Source organism: Kogia breviceps, chromosome 12 (assembly GCF_026419965.1).
Source record: "Kogia breviceps isolate mKogBre1 chromosome 12, mKogBre1 haplotype 1, whole genome shotgun sequence".
Taxonomy (NCBI): Eukaryota; Metazoa; Chordata; class Mammalia; order Artiodactyla; family Physeteridae; genus Kogia; species Kogia breviceps.
This window is the reverse complement of record NC_081321.1, coordinates 10,825,299-10,847,136: the sequence shown is the minus strand read 5'-3', so window position 1 is coordinate 10,847,136 and position 21,838 is coordinate 10,825,299. Positions and strand designations below refer to the sequence as shown.

The following is a 21,838-nucleotide window of genomic DNA, read 5'->3' as shown; positions in this document are numbered from 1 at the left end:
AATGGGTAGTGGCATCCATTGAATCTACCACTCCCAATTTTTCAAATCCTTCTTGTTCCAAATAATTTATTCTACCTTTGTTATTGTTTTTTATTGAAGTATAGTTGAGTTACAATGTTGTGTTAGTTTCAGGTGTACAGATCCTTCTTCAGATTATTTTCCAGTATAGGTTATTACAAGATATTGAATACAGATAGTTCCCTGTGCTATATAGTAGGTTCTTGTTGTTTATCTATTTTATGTACAGTAGTGTGTATCTGTTAATCCCAAGCTCCTAATTTATCCCTCCCTCCTCCTTTCCCCTTTGTTAACCATAAGTTTTTTTTCTACGTCTATGGGCCTTTTTCTGTTTTGTAAATAAGTTCATTTGTATCATTTTTTTTAGATTCCACATATAAGTGATATCATATGACACTTGTCTTTCTCTGCCTGACTTACTTCACTTCATGTGACAATCTGTAGATCCATTGATGTTGCTGCAAATTGCATTATTTCATTCTTTTTAATGGCTGAGTAATATTCCATCATATATATACCATGTCTATATATATACCTTCTATTATATATACTATATATATATATATATATATATATATATATACCATGTCTTCTTTATCCATTCATCTGTCAATGGACATTTAGGTTGCTTCCATGTCTTGGCTACTGTAAATAGTGCTTCTGTGAACATTGGGGTGCATGTATCTTTTCGAATTACAGTTTTTGCTTTTTTTGGATATATGCCCAGGAGTGGGATTGCTGGATCATATGGTAACTCTACCTATGTTATTCTATGTTATTTTTCAATTGTCTGTCTCCCCTAGAACATAAATTCCACAAGAGAGCAGAGATTTTGAGATTGTCTGCTGCCTACTGCTGTATCTAGATACCTTGTATTTATAAACAGTGTATCTAGATGCAGTGTCTAGAACAATACCTGGAGGAATTATGTGCTCACAAAATATTATTGAAAGAAGAAATATGTCCCTTCTTGAGAGCTCTGAGCTACAAACTTTACTATCTTCTATGTAAATTAATATTTGCTTTTATTTATAATACGGTCAGATACTTAGTTTCAAAGGCTATGTTCTATCTACATCATTTTGAAATTTATAGACTAAATCTGTATTTGGTTTTCCTCACTTTTATTAATTTTAATTCTATACTGTTTTCCTTTTCATATTTTTCTAGATTAATCTCTTTTCTCCCATCAAATGACCACCACCTCCTTTATTATTTCAGTTCTATTGACTAAGGATAAGATCTAGCTGGTGGCATCAATTACTGAATGAAGTGAACAAAATGCACTACATTTAAATGACTACAAAATAAATGTCAGTTTCTCCAAATATATTTGCATAATCAGTCAGCTCTAAATATATTAGAACAATGTCAATACTGAATATTGAAATATTAATATAAATAAGCATTTATTATTAGCAGCAACAATGGAAATGTCTACTGAAAATGTGGCTTGGGTGGCTTTAAAAACTGTTTGTTCCCTCAAATGATTTAAATATGGCCTCTGCAACTTGTTCCCATTTAAATTATTTCACGAGCCATTTCCTCAAATAAGGTACAAAGTCAGTTTTAGCACTTGTTAAATTATAACAAGTTCTCAGTTAGAAGACTATGAATTAATGAAGTTTTATTTTGTAATCTGCATTCCTAGGTTTAATCAAAACAGTGCTTTGGCTTCTTTTAATTTAAAAGAAAAATTAGTGAAAACCACAATAAATAACCTTTGATGGTTTATGCTGGAATATATGCTACATCTTGAAATTATGACTGACAAAACTCTAAAGCTTAGTTTGAGGACAAATTTTAAGATTTAGAGCTAAACACATGTAGTTAAAATTCATAATTTCTTAGCACCCTGCATTCACTGCCAGCTAACTTTCAAAATATCTGGCTGATAAGGAAGCTGGCAGAGACCCCAAAGGAACAGAAGTTAGTGATACAAAGTAAGGCCTATGCGAATTTTCTGCTACTGGTTTTAGATTACTTGCCTCAGAAGCATATGCACTGAAATGTCTTGATTTTTAGGCATATCCACACAATTATTCATAGGACGCACAGTTATAAGCTCCAGACCCTTGTCTGAATACTCAGGTATGTCTGTGTTCACATGGGTGGCCATGCTCTCACATGTGCCATGAATTGTCAGGAATGCTGTTCAGAATTGGCTGATCAAGAGATACGCAGCGCAAAGGAACAGGATTTGAGACAGCCCGGGGTTTCCTCTTCAAGTAGGTTTAAACTTTTTTTTTTTTTTTTTTCTCACAACTTCCTTCCTGTTCTAACTGCCAGTGCTCAGAAGTCAGCCCTGAGAGACAGAGGCACCCAGGACGGAGACGTGAACCCCTGAATGTAAGTTGAAATACTTCAGGGTAGGGGAGGCTACAGGTGAGCACAGACAAACGGAGGAATCTCTACGCCAGACTACAGTCCTGTCCGGTTTATTTTTTTGAGAGGGGCTGTGCCTCTTTAACGCAAACTTTATGAAAAGAAAGTACTAGAGGCTGCAGAGAAGGGGAAGTCAGAGCAGGGGGTGGCAACAGTGACTCAGGGGAGGCACCCCGGTGAGGGAGGCTGAGTGCTGCGGCCGAGGAGATACGTTCTGGAGGTCCTGGAGAAGGGCTCTGAGTGTGCCCACTGGGCATGCCTGGCCACGCTCCTACAAGGTTGGAGCCGGCATCTGGCCAAGCTCAGAAGCAAAAAGACTGTAGATCCAAACTGATTCGAAACGCGTTGGTGGATGGTGGGTTTCTGCTGGGGTGGAGATGTGTGGTTTCCTGTTTATAGGCAGACTTTAAAGAGACTGGTTGAAAAGAAAAAAAAATGGTTCAAAGTTGTCAAATATTAAGGTCTTTTCCACTGAAGAATTTTCTGGGGATATAAGAGAAATGCATAATGAAAGCCTCCCCTAGGGTACAGTGGGATTTAATTATCCAGGGGGGAGCGTGGCTATTTACTCATCACTCTACAGGGACAGCATTTCTACCATTAGCAAAAGCCAGTGAGTTGGGCAAAAAAGATAAGTGCTGTTGCTGCCAAAGACCAGCCCTTTACCTCTGAGAGAACTAAAAGCAAACACAGAAGATACCAAACAATTTATTAAGAGATAACATTCTAGAAAAATCCAAGTGGGCTCAGATAGGACCCCCAATCAGTGGGCCTTCAAAATGTCAGGGTCTGAATTTGGCAGCCGTGAGAAGTGCTTTCGGTGTGACCTGAAATACTTTCTTCCTTTTCAGAGGATGTCCTAGGCAGCATGTTTTAGAAAGTGGTCTGTAATTAAACTCTGGACCTAGGGTAACTTGTGGCATGGGTCTGATAAACTCTAAGCTGTTCTGCTCAGGGTCGGGGAACACAGATTGCTCCTACATGGAGGTCCCATAGTCACCCCTTCACGTAGAGACCAAGAGCCACTGAATTCAGCGTTAGCATGTTGGAGCCTCAGCGCAGGAATGATCAAGCAAAGGAAAGCAAGCGGTCTGTGCTGGCCCCAGAGAGTTCAGTCATAGGCAACCATCATTCACCTTCGCCATTGCTTTGTTTCATTACATTTACAAGGAAAGATCCCTCCCAAATCCAGATAGGACACAGGCATAGGAAGATCATCTTATTATTTCCTGAGATGTGTGGACTTCTGAGAGAATAGTTCATTCCCCATCCATCCTGCACAGATCCAGGACACGTGGAATAACCAGGTTATAGCCCAACAAAGGCTGGCATCCTCCAGGCATTGGAATTTGGTCCTTATTTGGGAGACCGTGAGTTTGTTCCTCAGGAGGTATCCTCTGAGCAATGTCAAGGTTCTGTTTTCAGTGGAAGCTCAGAACAGCAGAGTCAATCTGATGAGTAAAAATTAAGCAGATAGAGAAAGAGAAACAATTACGTGGAGGGCCTTCTATGTGTCAGGCCTGCTATGAGAAATTTATAAATCTGAATTCTGAGAGGACACAGTGAGGACAGGAAGGCTCAGAAGTGTTCAATGACTCGGCTAAGGTCACACGCTGGTGCGAAAAAGAACCAGTAGCTACGATGCGTCAGAGGGCCATTTTAGGAAATGCCCATGGAAGAAATATTCTTTAATCCCACATTCTGAGCATCCTTGTTCCTGGGTCAGTGTTATTGTCACCCAGGATCTTGGGTTAGAGTCCATACTGGCAGCCCCAGAGATGGGTCTCATGTTACTCCTGCAACTTCAACATTTACCCATTCAGTGAAGAATCACTGAGTCCCTCCCTGCTGGTTTACACACACTTTGGTTTCCACAGCCAGAGCTGGTAAAAATTCACTTGGGTTTTCTTAGAGGGGCTGATATTCACCATTTGTGCTTATAAAAATTGTCTCTACTTCTGTCTAACTTTCCATGCTTAATTTAAAACCTCTGTGAATGGATCGAGTAATTGCAGTGTAGTCTTTTGCCCAATAAGGGCTGCCTGAATGCAGTTTTCTTTGAGGATTATTTAAAATGAATGTTTGCGGAAGTAGAGTGACTTCACACAGTAGAGGCTCAGGAAAGTTGAATGCATCCACTGAGTTCTCTCTCCTTTTACATATGAATCTGGGTGTCCACGGGGCATTGGTCCTAGGACCACCCCCCTTCTTCCTTGATACTAAAATCCATGGATGCTCTGAGTCCCGTGCCCTCGGTATCAGCAGAGGAACAACTGTACTATGAATGTCCAGGAAGGAATGATGTATTATTTCTTGGGAAATAATTATTTCAAGGGAAATGCTAAAGAATTCTGCTTCTAGGAAACTGTACCTTCCTCTGATTGATCTTAATGTTTATTGTATGTAACAAGACACTGTTCTCTCAGGCATTGGGTTGGTTCCTCTTATCCAGCACTGCAGTTTCAGATGTTCTCGGTGGGGCGGAGGTGGTAGAGAGCAGCTCTGAGAAGCCCTGGAAGCATCAATTTCTCTAGGTCACTAGGGAATAGTGACACACCAGAAAGGAATCCAGAACAAAGACAGCTTCTGGTGTCCCAAAAGATAAACTTGGATTCCCCAAATAAGCCAAATTACCACGTAGGCAGCAAAGCAGACCCAAATCCTCCTCAACTCGCTCTGAGACGGTCCAGCTCTCCATGACCTGCTGTAAAGCTACAACCCCAGATTTGGGGAAAGTGGGCATATCCTGGACATTGGGAATTGAAGATGACAGGGAATGTTGATGCTTACATAGGTACTTCTCTGATGGAAATCCTCTACTTCTGTTCCTTCCACATTTCTCTCTCTCTCTCCCTCCACTTTACTCTTTTATCTAATACTCTCAGCCTGTGCATCTAGAAGCATGATCTGGCAACTTTGGGGCATGAGTTAAGTCTCCACTGTACTTTGCTCAGAGCCAGAGCAAATTCTCTCCGTTAGCGGTGCCTGTGTGTCCTGTTATTTCCCACCATTCACAGAGTGACCCCTGGCTTCACTTAGGAAAGGGAGCAATAAATAGAATCTAAAATTAAATTGCTTTTTAAAGAAATATAATAGTGACCGTCCCATTTTACGGCTGACTCAGTTCATAAACAGTCCTGGCAGTTGCCAGAACTTCTTGTCTCTTTCGTACGCCTCAAAGAGACAAAACCTATTTTTAAGAAGGAAGGAGAGGTCCTTGTCAGCACTGCAGATCCAAAAGAAAGCATTGGTGTCTGGCAGGCAGTTACCTTTGCTGAAGCTGAAACTGTAGCAACACAGACAGTCACCAGGAAGGGAGGAGAGGAAGGGAACCGAGTGTTATCGAACATCTACTATTGACCAGGATAGTCCAAGAACTTTTCATGTTTCCTCCCACTCTTCAACCCTGTAAAGAAAGATTATTATTCCCACTTTACTGGTGGAAAAACGTGGGCTCGATGAAGTTAATAACTGGCTTAAGTCCCATAAAAAGTCAATCGTGGATACACCTTTTGAATTTCTGGTCCATCGGTCTCAAAGCTCGAGTTCCAGGAGACATACAGGGTCGTGTTTCTATGAACTCACCAGGGGATTGGTTTCATCTAAACTCAAGAGTTTTACCTTTTCTCGCCCTCCACTTATTTAGAACTGCATTAATGAACACGAAGAGTGTGCTCCATCCTGGAGACTGGTAAATTCTTAAGTGCATTTCACTTTCAGTGTCTTGGACATGTCGCTGAATTTGTAAGCAAAAACACGGATTTGTGCTATGTTATACTCGTGCCATGCGTACCCACCCTAATTTAATTTGGCATTTTAATTGAGCCTGAGAGGATTAAGTTCCTGCCTCAGCCCATCTAAATCTTGGCACAGTTTCACTGAATACTCAACCTGGGTGTGTGAGGGTTTGCTGTGAAAATTCACATGTGTAGGCATCTGCGAAGCAGGAAATAACTAGCGCGGTGAACACATTACAAAGAAAAAGCGTATACGTGCTTTGGGGCCTTACGAAATATAAAATTGATAATTGTCCATTTCACTTCTACTGTGTAAAGAACCAAAGTCAAAAACAACCTACACGGCTTCCCTGGTGGCGCAGTGGTTGAGAGTCCGCCTGCCGATGCAGGGGACACTGGTACGTGCCCCGGTCTGGGAAGATCCCACGTGCTGCGGAGCGGCTGGGCCCTTGAGCCGTGGCCGCTGAGCCTGCGCGTCCGGAGCCTGTGCTCCGCAATGGGAGAGGCCACAACGGTGAGAGGCCCGCGTACCGCAAAAAAAAAAATTAAATTAAATTAAAAAAAATAAAATAAAATAAAAAACAACCTACAAAGAAACAAACAAACAAAACAACCCTGCTCTTTGTGAACAGGGGGCTGCAGAGGGAGGTGAGCGGAGCCCGACAAGAACGTTCTATGCTGACGGGCTGGGTTCTCCCCAACCTCACCTCCGCTTCCTCTTTCCCTTTCTTGTTTTACAGCCTTCTTTAACTTAAGGAGCATTAGGGTCATTGAATTATGAAGGGGTCTCAGAGATCTTTTCATGCAACGATTTCATTTTGCAGAGGCCAAAACTGGAGCAGAGGTTCAGTGACTTGCGCAAGGGGACATGGAGCCGAGTTGCACTGAAATCCTCTTTATGTGACACTTCCCTGACTTGCTAAAGCTGCCCTGCAGAGTTTTGCAAAGCAGCACTTACCTCTGCCTGTGCACCCCCCAGGGAGATTCCCACCATGACCAACTTCATTATTACTTGTTAATAAAGACAGCTGGAGCCACAGAGCGTAGAGCCTCAGGTCAGACCACCCGGGCTAAGATACTCATTCTGCTGCTTACACAGGTCTTCTTGGGCAAGTTACTTACCTCACCTTTAGTTTCCTGATCTGTAGAATGGAATGATGGTAAACGGCCGTCCTTAAGGTTGTGGTGAGGACTAAATGAGATAACCCTCACGACAGCATTTAGCACTATGTGTGATAGCTGTTAGAATTATTATCATCAATTATAAAACCAGCTGTTCTTTAGATGATGAGATTAGAAAAAAGTCTGGAATTTCCATAAAATTCTTATTTTCACTTCAGCGGCACCCATAAAATGGAAAAGAGAAAAATAAGGGAGTTCCCTGGTGGCCTAGTGGTTAGGATTCCGGGCTTTCACTGCCATGGTCCGGGTTCAACCCCTGGTCAGGGAACTGAGATCCTGCAAGCTGCGTGGTGCAGCCAAAAAAAAAAAAAAAAACAGTAAAAATTATTTTAAAAAAGGAAAATTGTATTTGTAGTTCAATATACACACACAGGTAGTCTGGAAAACCATTGTTAAGATATATAAACCAGTTAGGGCTTTGGGAGAATTTGAAGTTCCTTGGAAATGAACTGCGAAATTGAAAATGTAGGATCTTTGGGGAATTCACATAAATTTGAAACAGTAAAATAGAGGTAGGTAGTCTCTTATATACACCAGTGAAATAAGGTAACTGAATGGCAATTTAGCTACAGGTAAAGGTACAGACTACAGGTAAAGGCCTTAGAAAAGGAAAGCACCTAGAGATGGTCTGCCCTAACCCCTCACTTCCCAAGATGAGGAAAGGAAGATCACAGCAGTTGGAACATTTGCTCACAGGGTTACAGATAGTTAGTGGCAAAGCTAGAATGAAAACTCATGCATGATGAGGCCTAGGTCAGTGAGGGAATAATTATCCAAAATCAAATAGATTGACCCAGAACTCTTCCCTAAAACTGCCCCCTGTGCACCGTCGCTCTTCTGCTGGGCTTGTGGTCAGATCCGGATGTTACCTGGTATCTTCTCCTGCTTCTGAGGGCCAGTGTTTCAGGTTCACAGACAGGTTCCTTGGCTTGAGGCTGAGTTGTGTCATTGGTCTGGCCAGGCTTCAGAGACAAGCAAGCTTCTCCTTTAACACTCAACACTCTGCTTCATTGTTTCCAAAAGTTACAGTTTCAAGGTCATGTTCTTAATCATGGACTTCAGTAGAATCTACAAAGGACTTCAGGAGTCCGTGAACCCCTGTAACGGCATGCACAATTTCATGGGCTTTTTCCTTTTTTCCTTTTATAAGGACCATGACCCTTAACCACTTTTTAAAGAGCTTTGTAATGTCCACAAAGATTCAGAACCATCAGTCAAACAAGCTGGGCTTTTTGATATGGCTGGATTGCTCTTCCTCCAACGTTTTCTCCACTTTGGAGAATAACTTAAATATCAGTATGTGCTAAAGTACAGTGTCTTGTAAATACTAGATGCTCATCATATATTTGTGACCTTAATTTTGCTTTCAATAGGCCTTTCCCTGAGAAGTGGTTTCCAGTCCTTTATTTGCCATATTATGACATTTTCATCTTTTTTTTCCAATCAGCTCTCCAGAGTGAACTGGTTTGGGGTCATCTGACTTCATATCTTTTTTTTTTAATGCTATATAATTAGACCAAATTATATTCATGTAGTCCCAAATTTCCTCCTCTTGACTTCTACAATTTCATATAGTAATCCCACATTATCCTCTGATCTTCAATGTCTTTAAATAAATTTTTGGCTCATTTTTATAGAGCAATTATTGTATCTGTAATGAATCAAGGAAATTTAAAAGTGACACAAGTCTCAGATTCACTAATGAAAAGATCAAGCTCTAGATGACAGATAAATTGACTTGTCAATGATTACACTGTGAGAAGTTAGGGAATGCTGTCCTAGACCAGATCTTTCTCTCTCTCTGTCTCTCTGTCTCTGTCTCTATCTCTCTCTCTCTCCTTTCAAAATTGAGATTTGAGGGTGCAGAATTAAAATTCCCTAGGTTATTAAAGTCACCTTGATCTACTGTGATGTCATCATCTCATGGTCAAACTGCAAGCACATGACTTGTTAGAACCAGGCAATATATTCCAGAAAGTCCTGCCTATGGGGGCTAAGATGCTTTCATCTGTAGATAGCTTTCCTGATGCTCCGTCTGCAGGTTTCTTATGTGACCTCTACCCTGGATATCTGGTCAGGCTCCAGAGGAGAACCTGTCTCACTTGATTAGTCTCCTGGCGTTGCTCTTTATGTGTGGCTTAATGGTTGTCCTTAAACTACCCACAACCTACAACCTCCACCCACTGCATCCTTCATTGTTTTTCCAACCAGTTCATTCACTTTCCCCGAGTGTTGTTTGTAACATGAGTTGAGTTAGTCACTCTGTTTACTGTGATCTTCTCTAGAAGCTGGAGCTGGTTCTGTAGGTGAAGCAAGAGTTGCCATAGGAACAGGCCTACATGCTTCCTTCCTACACAGGAAGTGGACCTGGTCATTGCAATACTGTTTTCAGAGTTGATCAAGAGTCACAGTGTTTGGCTTGTTATTTTTCTGGAAGAGGATTGATGAGCCAGGAGATATGATTTCCTTTCCTTTCCTTTTCTTATTCTGTTAAAACTGTTTTTGTTTGGCTTCACTTCCAAATGATTTTTCTTCCTGTTGCCAATAATAGTGACATTGAGACTCAAAACCATAACTGATTTTGGCCAGACACAGCTTCACCCTCAGGGGACTTTATAGAGATCTGAAGAGTCACTCAGGATGAGATGTGATAGGTATTTACTCAGTGTTCTGCCACTTCTGAGCACTAAAGCCTTTACCCAAGACAGGGAAGAGAGTTATCCTCAGAGCAGAACAAAAGGAAATCAGGACATTATCTCCTTCTCCAATTATCTCCCTTGTTTCCCCAAATAGCTCCATTGCTGCCAGCCATGGGGCCTGAAATTCTTCCAGTAGAGATTTCTCCCTCTTTATTAAGACATGGCATCTCACCCCACTATGAGAACTTGGGCAATTCTTTTAACCTCTAGGCTTCAAGGTTCTCAATGATTAAATTAGGTTTGGAATATATTACCTCTAAGGTTCATTTCAGCTCTGAAAAGCTCTGACTATACATGCCCTAAGAGGAATAATTTTTAAATTTATTATTCATTCATCAACACTTAAGTGTGAAGAATTTTATTAGATCTTCCCTCAATGTTTTAACACAAAACAAGTAAATATAAACGATGATGGAAGAAGACAGACCCCAGAGTATGCCCAGGTGAGGTCTTAGAGCATAAGGTCAGGGGAAATGTCGTTAGGGTAGAGAGGTACTAAAAGGGAAGTGGAAATTGATAGAAGGTACTAAAGACACAGTTACAATTTGTCTGGAGGAATTTAGAGTCCTTTGCTATTTTGTGGCATTTCAAAAGAACAGAAGATCTTTATATATAGAACCTATTAAGTCAGTGAAGGAACGCTTATAAAATGGCTGAACTATTCCAGTGTCTTGGGAGATTCAAGAGAAACACAACACTTAGTACCTGCCCTCAAGGAATTATTGGCAGTGTTGGGTGAAAACCAATCAGACACTCAGGCAGGTATCACAGGGGCCTACAACTTCTCATGAGTTACCTTTGAGCTCTTGCAGGAGTTCAGGGAAAGAGTCGATGAAAGGGAAGGAGCTAACTTTTTTTAGCGCATGTACTTGAAACCATCATGACTCAGATTGTACACGCTGAGCACGTTGTCACTGGCAAGGCTGTGTCTGGATTTGCAGCACTGTGATAATTTCTATAAGTATATGAACTAGGGCCACTCATTCTTGTCTGGGACAGCTGTGCTATGTTGTTTCACCTGTTTCACAGAATTCCCAAAGAGTTACTTATTTTCTGTCAGATTCATTCAGTGAACAGGAGGGACTCATCACAGTATGGTAACATTCAGGCATGTGAAAGGAAAGCCTGGAATGCATTATATTCTTATCCTGTGAAATAGAATGAGGCTGAATTAGGGGAAAATCTGGAAAAATCACTGACAATTACACAAGTTCATTAGGGCAGAAATAATGCTAAGAACAGCCCCACAAACATCGTTCATATCCACTGACTTTTGGCTAACAGACCGTCATCTCTCTCTCTCTTTCTTTCTCTCCCTCCCTCTCTCTCTAGATCAAAATGACTGAAAAGACCCCAGAACCACACCTGGAGGAGGAGGAGGAGGAGCTGGATGGCAAGCTCAATTACAAGCCTCCACCACAGAAGTCCCTGAAGGAGCTGCAGGAGATGGACAAAGATGATGAAAGTCTAACTAAGTACAAGAAAACGCTCCTGGGGGACGGTCCTGTGGTAGCAGGTGTGTGTGTGCGGAGATGGGGGGCAGGTCGAGGGGCACTGACAAGGCAGACATTTCAGCTACTCAGGATCAGTTGCAAAGGAAAGTGTACCAAGTGCTTCCAGGGTTAAGTGAGTGAGGTGCAATCTCTATGTGCCGAATCAAGTTATGGACCAGATAATTAAGTTTTCTTTGGAGATAAGGTGCAAGTTGACATTGAAATAGATAAAAATAACACATAGGGAGGGTTTAGAAGGAATTTCAGACTACCACTTAGAATTGTAGTCAGTCCACGATTGCTCACATTCTCTCTTTTTCTTCTCTTTCTCCTTCTCACTCCTTACCTAAATAACCATCTCTTTCACATACACATACGCAATGGCGGACTAAGGCATGGCCCCAAGATATGGATGGGCCGTGACTAACCAGCAGAGTACCCATAGCCACTCAGGAAATGTCTGCTATTGATGATTGAGATGGACCTACAAGTACCTGAAGCAGAGATAGCATCACTGGAATTTATAAGGCCACTAAGACAAAGCATGGTGAATCTGCCACCTCCATTTCTCTTTCTCCTCCAGATGGAGATATCCCTTTTCTTTTTTATCTTCTCTCTCTCCTACTTTAAATGAACACACACACACACACACACAGAGTACATAAATACCTCCTCTCTGTGCTTACATTCCCTTTTGAATCCTGCAGATCCAACAGCTCCCAATGTCACTGTCACCCGTCTTACCCTGGTTTGTGAAAGTGCCCCAGGACCAATCACCATGGACCTCACTGGTAAGTGGACACATCTGTTCTGTTCAGTGGGGCCTAATGGCATCACTGGGCAAACTGGTTTTTGTCCTCTGTCCCAGCAAAAAAAAAAATGAAAAATCCTAGTAAAGTGAATTCTAGTAAGGTATGCTGAGACCAGTTCACAAATCATAGTTTTCACAGTATTTACTGGGCTTAATGAAAAGCCCAATCTCTGTCTCTAATAGAAAAGGGGTCAGGGGTAAGTACTGGATATATCTACCTGTATCATATTTACTTCAGATTTTAATCTCCACATGGTAGCAGGAGAATTACTATTTGTGTATAAAAAGACTGCTGATGGAAATGTTAAGAAGCAAGCTGTATGCTTCTGAAATGGTAATATTTATACAATCTAAACATCAGAGAAAATATCGACCTTACATCAGCTACAGAACTTACCCGAAGACTGGAAGCAATCTAAGACCTCCTGAATAATGCTAGGAATTCCACTGTTAAATACACATTATTTAACTTAAAGCTCTGATTCTTTTAAAGAAGCAACTTTCCCCACTAAAGATGTACACATTAACATGTTATTTTCTTTCACTTTATTGTGACAAGGGTCAAGTCCTTTCCTGAGACTTAGGTCTGGAGGAAATGAGGAGAGACGGGGAAGGTGGCTGATTTGGGGGAAATTGGCAAATAGGAGGAATGGAGGAAAGGGCCACTGAGCTAGGGGTTGGGGGCATGAAAGGCAGGTCTTTAGTAAAAACAAAAAATTATTACCAGGTTCAAAAACTGTACTCATGAGACAGAATAAAGCATGACTCTAGAACAGTAGGCTTAGCAGCAAGGTGGTTCCCCTCACACAGGACACATCCACTCTTTACCTTATATGGGCTTTTTGTCAGAGAGAGGAAATTGGAGGCTAAGACACACTTCCTATTCAACCGAAATCATTAGAGCATACATTCAACTACCTCCACGTTCTTGCATCTCTCCAAGAGAGAAACTTTCTCTCTCTCTCTCATCGGACCTCAGACCTCTTCCTGTGCGAAATTGCACAAAGTTACCAGGTACAACCATCCTTTTGCAAGATAAGGTCTGAATTAGCACTAAGGAAACCTTCTCTGTTCAGAAGGGCTTGATGATATTGCAGGGAAAACTTGGTCTCTGTCCTCTTTTCCCAGCAGCAAGAAAACCAAATTCAGTTTTCTGTCACAAAAAAGCTATGGAGGTGAATCCCAGACGTATACATAGGATGCTGGTACCAACTCTGTACATGAAGCAGCTGCACAGAACTGTGCAAAACACACACACACACATATACACACAGTCACCCCAAATGGCAAATTATACAGGATCACATTGGGAGAGGAGCAGAGAAAGATAACCTCTCTAACCAGGGTACAGGAATTAGGGGCAGATCTCAGTTTTATGGAGCCTGAAGCTTTTATAACTTAAGTGATGTTTCCTTTTCCTTAAGAAAAATAATATGAAATTGCAAATGCAAAAGCAAAATTAAGTACAAAAGTGAATTTTTTTTAGAATGATAAAAAGGAACCAAATGAGTACATTTTCTAAAGCTAGAAAACACCACAAATGTTAACAAATCTACAAAAACAAATAGCTGGCGCTCATATATTTTTCTCCTATTTCTTTATTTGAGGTGTGGGGGCAGAGTCTTTAACCATAATGTCTTACTTTTTTTTTTTTTTTTTTTTTTTTTTTTTTTTGCGGTACGCGGGCCTCTCACTGCTGTGGCCTCTGCCGTTGCGGAGCACAGGCTCCGGACGCGCAGGCTCAGCGGCCACGGCTCACGGGCCCAGCCGCTCCGCGGCACGTGGGATCTTCCCGGACCGGGGCGCGAACCCGTGTCCCCTGCGTCGGCAGGCGGATTCTCAACCACTGCACCACCAGGGAAGCCCCAAACCTTCCGGGTTTTTTTTGTGGTTTCTTTTTGTGGTATGCGGGCCTCTCACTGTTGTGGCCTCTCCCGTTGCGCAGCACAGGCTCCGGACGCGCAGGCTCAGCGGCCACGGCTCACGGGCCCAGCCGCTCCGCGGCACGAACCCGTGTCTCCTGCATCGGCAGGCGGACTCTCAACCACTGCGCCACTAGGGAAGCCCCTGTCTTACATATTCTTAAGGTTGCAGTCAAACTTGGGGAAAAGCTCTATCACATTTCTTTCACATCTGGCTGCAAGATTTCAGGCATTTCAAATGTGTGTTTGTGCAGCAACTATTCTCAGACATTCTTTGACTTGAGGACCATGTGGACCGTGTTGCTCTGAGGAGCCCCGCAAATGGCTCTGGAGCTTCAACTTCATTCATCTCCTTGTGAATGTCCTTCTGAGGAGAATTAACTCTTTCAAAATCCACTTCTACAGGGGATCTGGAAGCCCTCAAAAAAGAAACCTTTGTGCTAAAGGAAGGTGTTGAATATAGAGTCAAAATTAACTTCAAAGTAAGTATCTGGTTTTGTATGTTTTAATACAGTTTAAATCCTTCCTATAATCAGAGGAAGAAAAACTCAAATTGCTTGCATTATCACGTTGGCATACTCTTTGTTTATTTTTCTTTTTTCCCTGGACTGTCCTCTCCCCCATCCTGGGCTCTACCTGTTAAAGGTGCACCTTTGCTTCATGCCTTTTTCCAGCCAGGACCCTTCCCTTGGACTCTCCCTTGATCACTGAAGCCAATGGGATCCCTCTCCTGGGACCTTCTAATACTCCCATCCACAAGACACACATTACTTTGTATTATATCATTTGTATCATTTCTCCCCTATTCAGCCTAAAGACCTTGAGATAGGGAGAGACTATCTATCCCTTCTTTGCAATATTTCAAGCAAAAGTTTGTAAAAGGTAGATATTTCATGACTATTTATTGAGAAATAGATAAATGAATTAATCAATTAATAGGAAAAGAAAATAGAACAGCTAGAGCCTCAGCTCTAATTGCTCAAGGATATATAAATCCAGGGGGTGTGATCCTTGGTACATAACTGGAAATTACAACTTAGTTGTAGAGCAGGTAAACAAGTAAGAGCAAAACTAAATAGGAGGTAACCTGACATAGAATGAATAGGCCCATATCCCAGTGAGCAGCCAAAATCAAGGAGAAGAGTAACCTTGACTTTGAAAACAAATGAGTTAGAAATTCACTGTTTTCATTTAATTGCTTATATGTGCCTTGGTTGCCCCTCACTCCCACTTGGTCACTTCCTCTAGGGCTTGGGCTCCACCAACAAAGACCCCAGCTGCCCTCTCTATTTGCACACCAGCCCTTCTTTTTCCAAGGTTCAGGATATGATTCAGGGTCCATGGACAGTCATTCCCCACCACATACAAATATGCCTCAAAATAATTTCCTTCTGAAAATATTTGTTGATGCCTACTCTATAATAGACACTCTATAATAGTCACTTACTTTTTTCCTGTATTTATTACTAAAGCACCTGAAAGTTTAATGAGGCATTGTATCCAAATATGCTTCAAATGGGTTTCACATCAGTCCAATTTCAAATCATTAATGCTACTGTCTTAATTTTTCAATTTAATAAGCAGTTGGGATTGATATACATATACATTACATTATATGTAATGTATATGTATACATTAATATGTATACATTATACATTAATATGTATAAGATAGATAACTAATAGAAACCTGCTGTATAAAATAAATAAATAAAATTCAAAAAGAAAATGTTGATGTGAATAAGATGAGAAGGAAAGTTCTGGTGCATGGGCTTCCGCCATGGGTGGGAAGGCCGCGGTTGGGTCCTCGGCAGTCAGGGTTACACATGAAGGCGATGGAGGAGGTGGGTACAGAAAGCAGTTTTCAAGTCCCATCCACTTCAGAGATTTGGCCTTGTCTCTAACAGGGAAAGATCACTCTCTATGTGTAACCCGCATAAAGTCGAACCGCCCTGTGGCCTGTCCCAGCGTGGATCGAGGAAGAAACACCGGTTCAAAACTGAAAATATGTAATTGGAAAGTGATTTAAATCTTTACTGATGTCTCTTGAAAAATGTCCAAGAAAGTTTGCCTTCATAACACCAGCAACACAGCCTAGAATCCTCTTTCATTATCTCTCTTAGTTGCTCTCAAAGTTCTTCTCTTTCTTCCTCAAAACTTAACAACACTCTCCAAAAACTGGGAGGGTTCTTTTAGTTTCTCCCCCTTTTCCTTCTGCCTCCCAAGGAGATGTGGGATATGTGATTTCCATGACTCTCACTTCTATTCAGGCCCCCAGTAAACTGTCTCTTCCCGGGGCGGAAAAGACAATTGGGAGGGGTGTGCAGGCACAGGAAGAGAATAACTAGGAATATTTATACTTTTCTTTCGTCTGTCTCAACCACATTTATATTAAATGGACACTCTATGGAGCAGTAGAAAAACAGGAGTCTCTTTATTTTGAAGCCCTTATTTATTACTCCTGTTTTTTGGTCTTTTAACCACCAGACCACATCTTCTACTAGGCCTAGAAGACCAGCTTAGAGACTTCTAGAAAGATGCATTCATTTTTCCTATTTCTATGAGTCACATGTGGAAGTCAGAGGAATTAGAAAGTTTGGGTTTCATTTCATCACAGTTTCTTCAATGAAGCTGTTTTCATTCTGTCTGCTTTTGGTAGGTTTATGCTACAGACTTTACTGAGTGACAGTTTCAAACCTCAGCTGGCAGTATTCACTGCTGTGCTACCTCATTGCCAACAAAACAAAATGTAGCACTGACGGATTGCTTTAACTATTCTGTCCAAAACAGAAGGGAGTCCTACCTATTGTGGAGGAGAAACTATTTTTAAGATGCTTTAATTCTTACATCGATGAACAATTAACCAAGCCACCCAGCTAATGCTGCCATGTCCACTTTGTTTGTATAAACATGACCACTGTATAAAATTAACAGAGAGGCCAGTTCAGTCCTAGGTAGAATGAATCATGGAAAAGCAGAGTGCTTGGGCTGTCTATATTTTCATTCTGCTTTAGTAAATTTTCTTTGAAAGGCTTGGGAAGGTGGCAAGATCTCAGACAACGTCTGAAAATGACAACCATCCAAAATACTTGCCAGATGCAAATGGATTTCACCCATTATTTACATATGAGGGGGATGTTTTCCTGTGACCCATCTCCTCATCTCTAGAGTCCAATCACAGTTACATTACAGGCAAAGTCATCCTCTAGACCTGATTTTCCATTACGACTTTTCTCTTTGTTCGTTTTTCATATGCTAGGCGGATCATTTCTGAAGTTAGGATTTTTCAGATATTTACACAATGGTTTCCATTGGTACCTTTGTAACCTAAAACAAGGGTGGTCTTCTGGCCAGTAAGATCAGGGAGGGTAGATCAGGACCATTCTCTGGACCATTGAGGAAGGAGAAATGTAATGAAGAACATTGAGACAATGTTGTAATTAACCATCCCATCCCCAACACCAAAAATCACAGTACTAGACATTTACAACCAGATCGGTAACGTTGAGTCTTGAGACCTCCTCTCTCCAATGTCTGCCTCATCACCAAGCTAAAAGACAGTAGTAACTTACTCTGAACCAAATCTTCAGTCCTTTCCTCCTCAGAGAAGTCTCAACTAGGTAGGATAAGCGTGAAAGGTGAGGAAAAATGAAAGGTCCTCTCCAATCTGAATCTCTTGGCTCCTTCCCACCTACAGGTGAACAAGGACATTGTATCAGGACTGAAATATGTTCAACACACCTACCGGACTGGGGTGAAAGGTAACGTATCCACACTTTCCACTGTCCCAAACTCTGCTTGCTTCTCACTGACACTTAAACTTCAGGTCATTAGCAATTTTTAGTCCTAGACTCGTTTAAGAAACTGTTGATAGTTGTGGACGCTCACCCTATGAGAGGTACACATATACTTCTGACCTACATATTAATAGCAAGTTCTATATTCAGGAAACTTAGTTAAGACTGGGTCAGCCACTAACCTTCAGCGTTCAGCTTCTGGAATTCAACTTTATTACTTATAAACGGGAAGAGTAACCAAGATAAGTTTGAATCAAAGTACATAAATATAGTCTTAAAATTAAAAAAAAAAAAAAAAAAAAAGCAGTTCACAAGTATAAAACCTGGGTGTCAGAGAAATCCAAGATAGGAAAGGCCTATCCAATGGGAGGTGGTAGCAGCATATCGGGGGCAGGTGGCAGGGCAGAGGGGTAGGGACAGCGCTCAATTTCATAAACAAAGAAATAGAAAAAAGTACTCTTTCTAGAATTGAGAAAAGCTTTGTAACTGAGACAAATAATATCACATTACTTAACGTGCAGTTTTCTCCACAAGTTGTACCTAAGCGGTACATGCCGTGGGAACCTGTCTTCAGTTGTCTTCCATTAATACGGGCAGGGAGAAATGAAAGGTGGAAGGCTGATGGAAGCACTTGTAAAGTTCCCTTTTACCTGAAGGTGTCCAACAGCAGCCCCCAGAAGTGTGAAACAATAATGTGTAGGTCAGTTTCTCAATCAACGAGGGCTAGGGAAGGCACTGATCAATTTGCATGACATAGAGAACCACTCAGTGACTCAAATGCCACGGAAGATTGTTCACCTGAAAGATCTTGGTTGATCCTTCCAATACCTAGTCTCATGAAAAAATAGTTCTGTTTCCTATTTTCCTTTGGGCGTAAAGACCGTGGTGCTTCACTCAGGCAAGAGGTCGATGAGGTGTCTGTAGCTGTTCCTCCAAGCTTATTCAAAACAATGGCCAATTAAACGTCACCTGCCTGCCTACCTATCTTTACTTATACTTTCGAATCCCTACTATTCTTAATATATATCCCAGTTACCTATTAATAACTTTGGTTGGCTATTTGTACCATCTGTCCCAGTTCATCACTATTTTTTTTTTACCAAATTACTGGTTTTTCCTTTTCATTTAATTATTCCATCCATGAATTCTGTTCATCCTGAGCCCCAGCAGTTACCTTATCTCCTCCAAATGTTCATAGAATGATAGTTTGTAGATAGAAGACCCTTGAAGTTCATTATATAAAAAAGAAAGAGAGGCTCCAAAGCGTTAGGTAGTTTGCAGAGCTGAAGCCAGAACTCAGGTCTCAACTAGTTTGAGATATTTTTTTATGGAGATAGAATTGACATATAACATTGTATCATTTTTAGGCTTATAGCATAATGATCTGATATATGTATATATTGCAAAATGATTACCAAAAGTTTAGTTAATACCCACACCACACATAGTTACAATGCTTTTTTCTTTTTTTTTTTGTGGTACGCGGGCCTCTCACTGTTGCGGCCTCTCCCATTGCGGGGCACAGGCTCCGGACGCGCAGGCTCAGCGGCCATGGCTCACGGGCCCAGCCGCTCCGCGGCATGTGGGATCTTCCCGGACCGGGGCACGAACCCGCGTCCCCTGCATCGGCAGGTGGATTCTCAACCACTGCGCCACCAGGGAAGCCCTGCTTTTTTTCTTGTGTTGAGAATTTTTAATATCAACTCTCTCAGCAACTTCCAAATATACACTAGAGTACTGTTAACTATGGACACCATGCTGTACATTACATCCCCAGGACTTAATTATCTAATGATTGGAAGTTTGTACCTTTGGACCCCCTGGGATTTTTTTTATGGTATCATCTACTACATCTCCATAAAAAGAGTCTTGATCCCCATGGATTTAGGGCACTGATTCCCCACCTTCCTGAATCTCAAAATCAGCTGTGATGTGTTTTAAAGACACTGATTCTTGGGACCCACAGCAGATCACTAACCTTTGGGAGTGGACCAAAGAATGGACCAATTAAAAAAAAATGTTTTTAAGAGAAAAACAGAAGTTGCCCCAGGTAAATCTGGTGTTTAGCCAGGATTGGAAACCATTGCTCTTGGCTTTGATCACAGTGATCTGTGCTCCAGATTCTTCAGCGAGCAGTGTTTGCTTTCCCTCCACCAGGCTTTCACCCTAATGAACTTTTCTTTCTTCCCAGTGGATAAAGCAACATTCATGGTTGGCAGCTACGGGCCTCGGCCAGAGGAGTATGAGTTTCTGACTCCAACTGAGGAGGCCCCCAAGGGTATGCTGGCTCGAGGCACTTACCACAACAAATCCTTCTTCACGGATGACGACAAACACGACCACCTCACCTGGGAGTGGAACCTGTCCATCAAGAAGGACTGGACAGAATGAGCGCCTCTCCTCACCCCCTTCCCTACGTTCTCCCCCCAGAAGAGCCCCATCCCTCCTCCCTGATCACCGCTGAGCCCCTTCTCCTGCAACCTCCACCTTCTCCTACCGCTGCATCCTCTCCCACACTGTCTCTCACAGTGGTCCCCCCGAACAAGATGCTTAAAACCCAGGCTTTAATCCTGCCCCCACGCTTCTGATCCTCTCTCATAGCCAGACCCCCCCCCCAGTTCTCCATCCCAATAGACAATCATTTAAGAGTCCCTCTTTTATTCCCATTCGAGCAACTAGAGGCCAGGAAACGGGCAAACTAGCACCAGCAGTCCTTTTGCCTCGGGTCCCTGTATCTCCTTCCCATCCCTGGATTCTCCTGGGGTTGCTGCTGGTTCCCTGAAGGTCCCTAATCACATCCCCTGCCAACTGGGGTTCTTCTTTACTGGGAGACACTGTAAACAGCACGAGAGTACAAGAATAAAACAGTTGTACGATCAGATTGAGACCCTCATTTCTTTGCTTTCTTCCTTCAATCAAATATGGTAACTGGATGGTTCCCATTCCTGAGTTTCCTCAGAGGAACTGGGGCAGAGCACAGTACACATGGGGTTACATCATTGGGAACAGTTTCTTTCCCCTGTTCCAGTGCGATGGGCAATGAGCCTTCAGGATGGGAATGGTAGGAAATCTCAATTTATTTAATTTTATAGTATTATCATATAGAAGTTTCTACTAAGCTTGAGACGTATATATCCTTCTGCCTCTGAGAATCTCTCGAATTTCCACAGGCACCTGGGCCACATCAGGCACTGTTTCTCTCCTGCTTAAGATCTTTCCGTGGCTTCCCATTACCTACGAAATCAGGCAAGCTCCTACACTTAGAATACAAAGCCGCCTGCGACCTGGTCCCAGAGTGCCTTTCTGCCTGGATTTATCATTCACTTTTCTGGTAATACTAAATTACTAATAATTCTCTCTCACACCACGTTTACATCTCCGTGCTTTGGCACTTTACATGAAACTCCCTTTTCATCTTCGTTGCTTCGTAAAATTTTATTTACCCAGGACTCTGTCTAGGCATCCCCAGCAGGAAGAAAGCCTTCACTGGACCCCACCAGTGTTTAAAATGTCCTTAGTTCATCCTCTCCTAGCACCCTGTGAGTTTCCCAATTTTATAATTACTTTTCATTTTATATTTAAACGATCTGTTCATTTGCCCATTTTTCACATAAACAATCTAGGCTGGGAGAGGTGATCAGGTCACAGTTATCATTGTATCTCTAGTGCATAGGTCAATACCCGGCATAGAATATTTTATTTAAATGAACTGACCTGACTTCTAGCTGGTTTTGTTCTGAGGTCCTGTCACTGAACTCCATCTCTTATCTCAGAAGTTGAAGGTCCCCCATCCCA

General features: G+C 41.9%; 2 protein-coding genes across 4 annotated transcripts in view; one reads left to right on the top strand and one right to left on the bottom strand.

Moving 5' to 3' along the window:
- ARHGDIB (Rho GDP dissociation inhibitor beta) overlaps positions 1–20,924 on the top strand; it is a 230,487-nt gene extending 209,563 nt beyond the window's left edge. Inside the window, exons 1-7 of one of the 3 annotated variants that reach the window (XM_059082236.2) lie at positions 1,966–2,109; positions 2,308–2,367; positions 11,354–11,537; positions 12,222–12,305; positions 14,653–14,729; positions 17,944–18,007; positions 20,235–20,924. In XM_059082236.2, the coding sequence (XP_058938219.1) occupies positions 11,360–11,537; positions 12,222–12,305; positions 14,653–14,729; positions 17,944–18,007; positions 20,235–20,434 (603 nt within the window). In that variant the 5' untranslated portion in view covers positions 1,966–2,109; positions 2,308–2,367; positions 11,354–11,359 and the 3' untranslated portion in view covers positions 20,435–20,924. Of the gene's footprint in view, positions 1–1,965; positions 2,247–2,307; positions 2,368–11,353; positions 11,538–12,221; positions 12,306–14,652; positions 14,730–17,943; positions 18,008–20,234 lie in introns of those variants that run through there. The other 2 variants (XM_067008761.1, XM_067008762.1) reach the window with 2 other exon arrangements.
- PDE6H (phosphodiesterase 6H) overlaps positions 1–21,838 on the bottom strand; it is a 161,859-nt gene that overhangs the window by 17,928 nt on the left and 122,093 nt on the right. Inside the window, exon 6 of the mRNA XM_059082242.2 lies at positions 17,819–17,937. The gene's annotated coding sequence lies outside the window, so the exon portion shown is untranslated. The remainder of the gene's footprint in view (positions 1–17,818; positions 17,938–21,838) is intronic.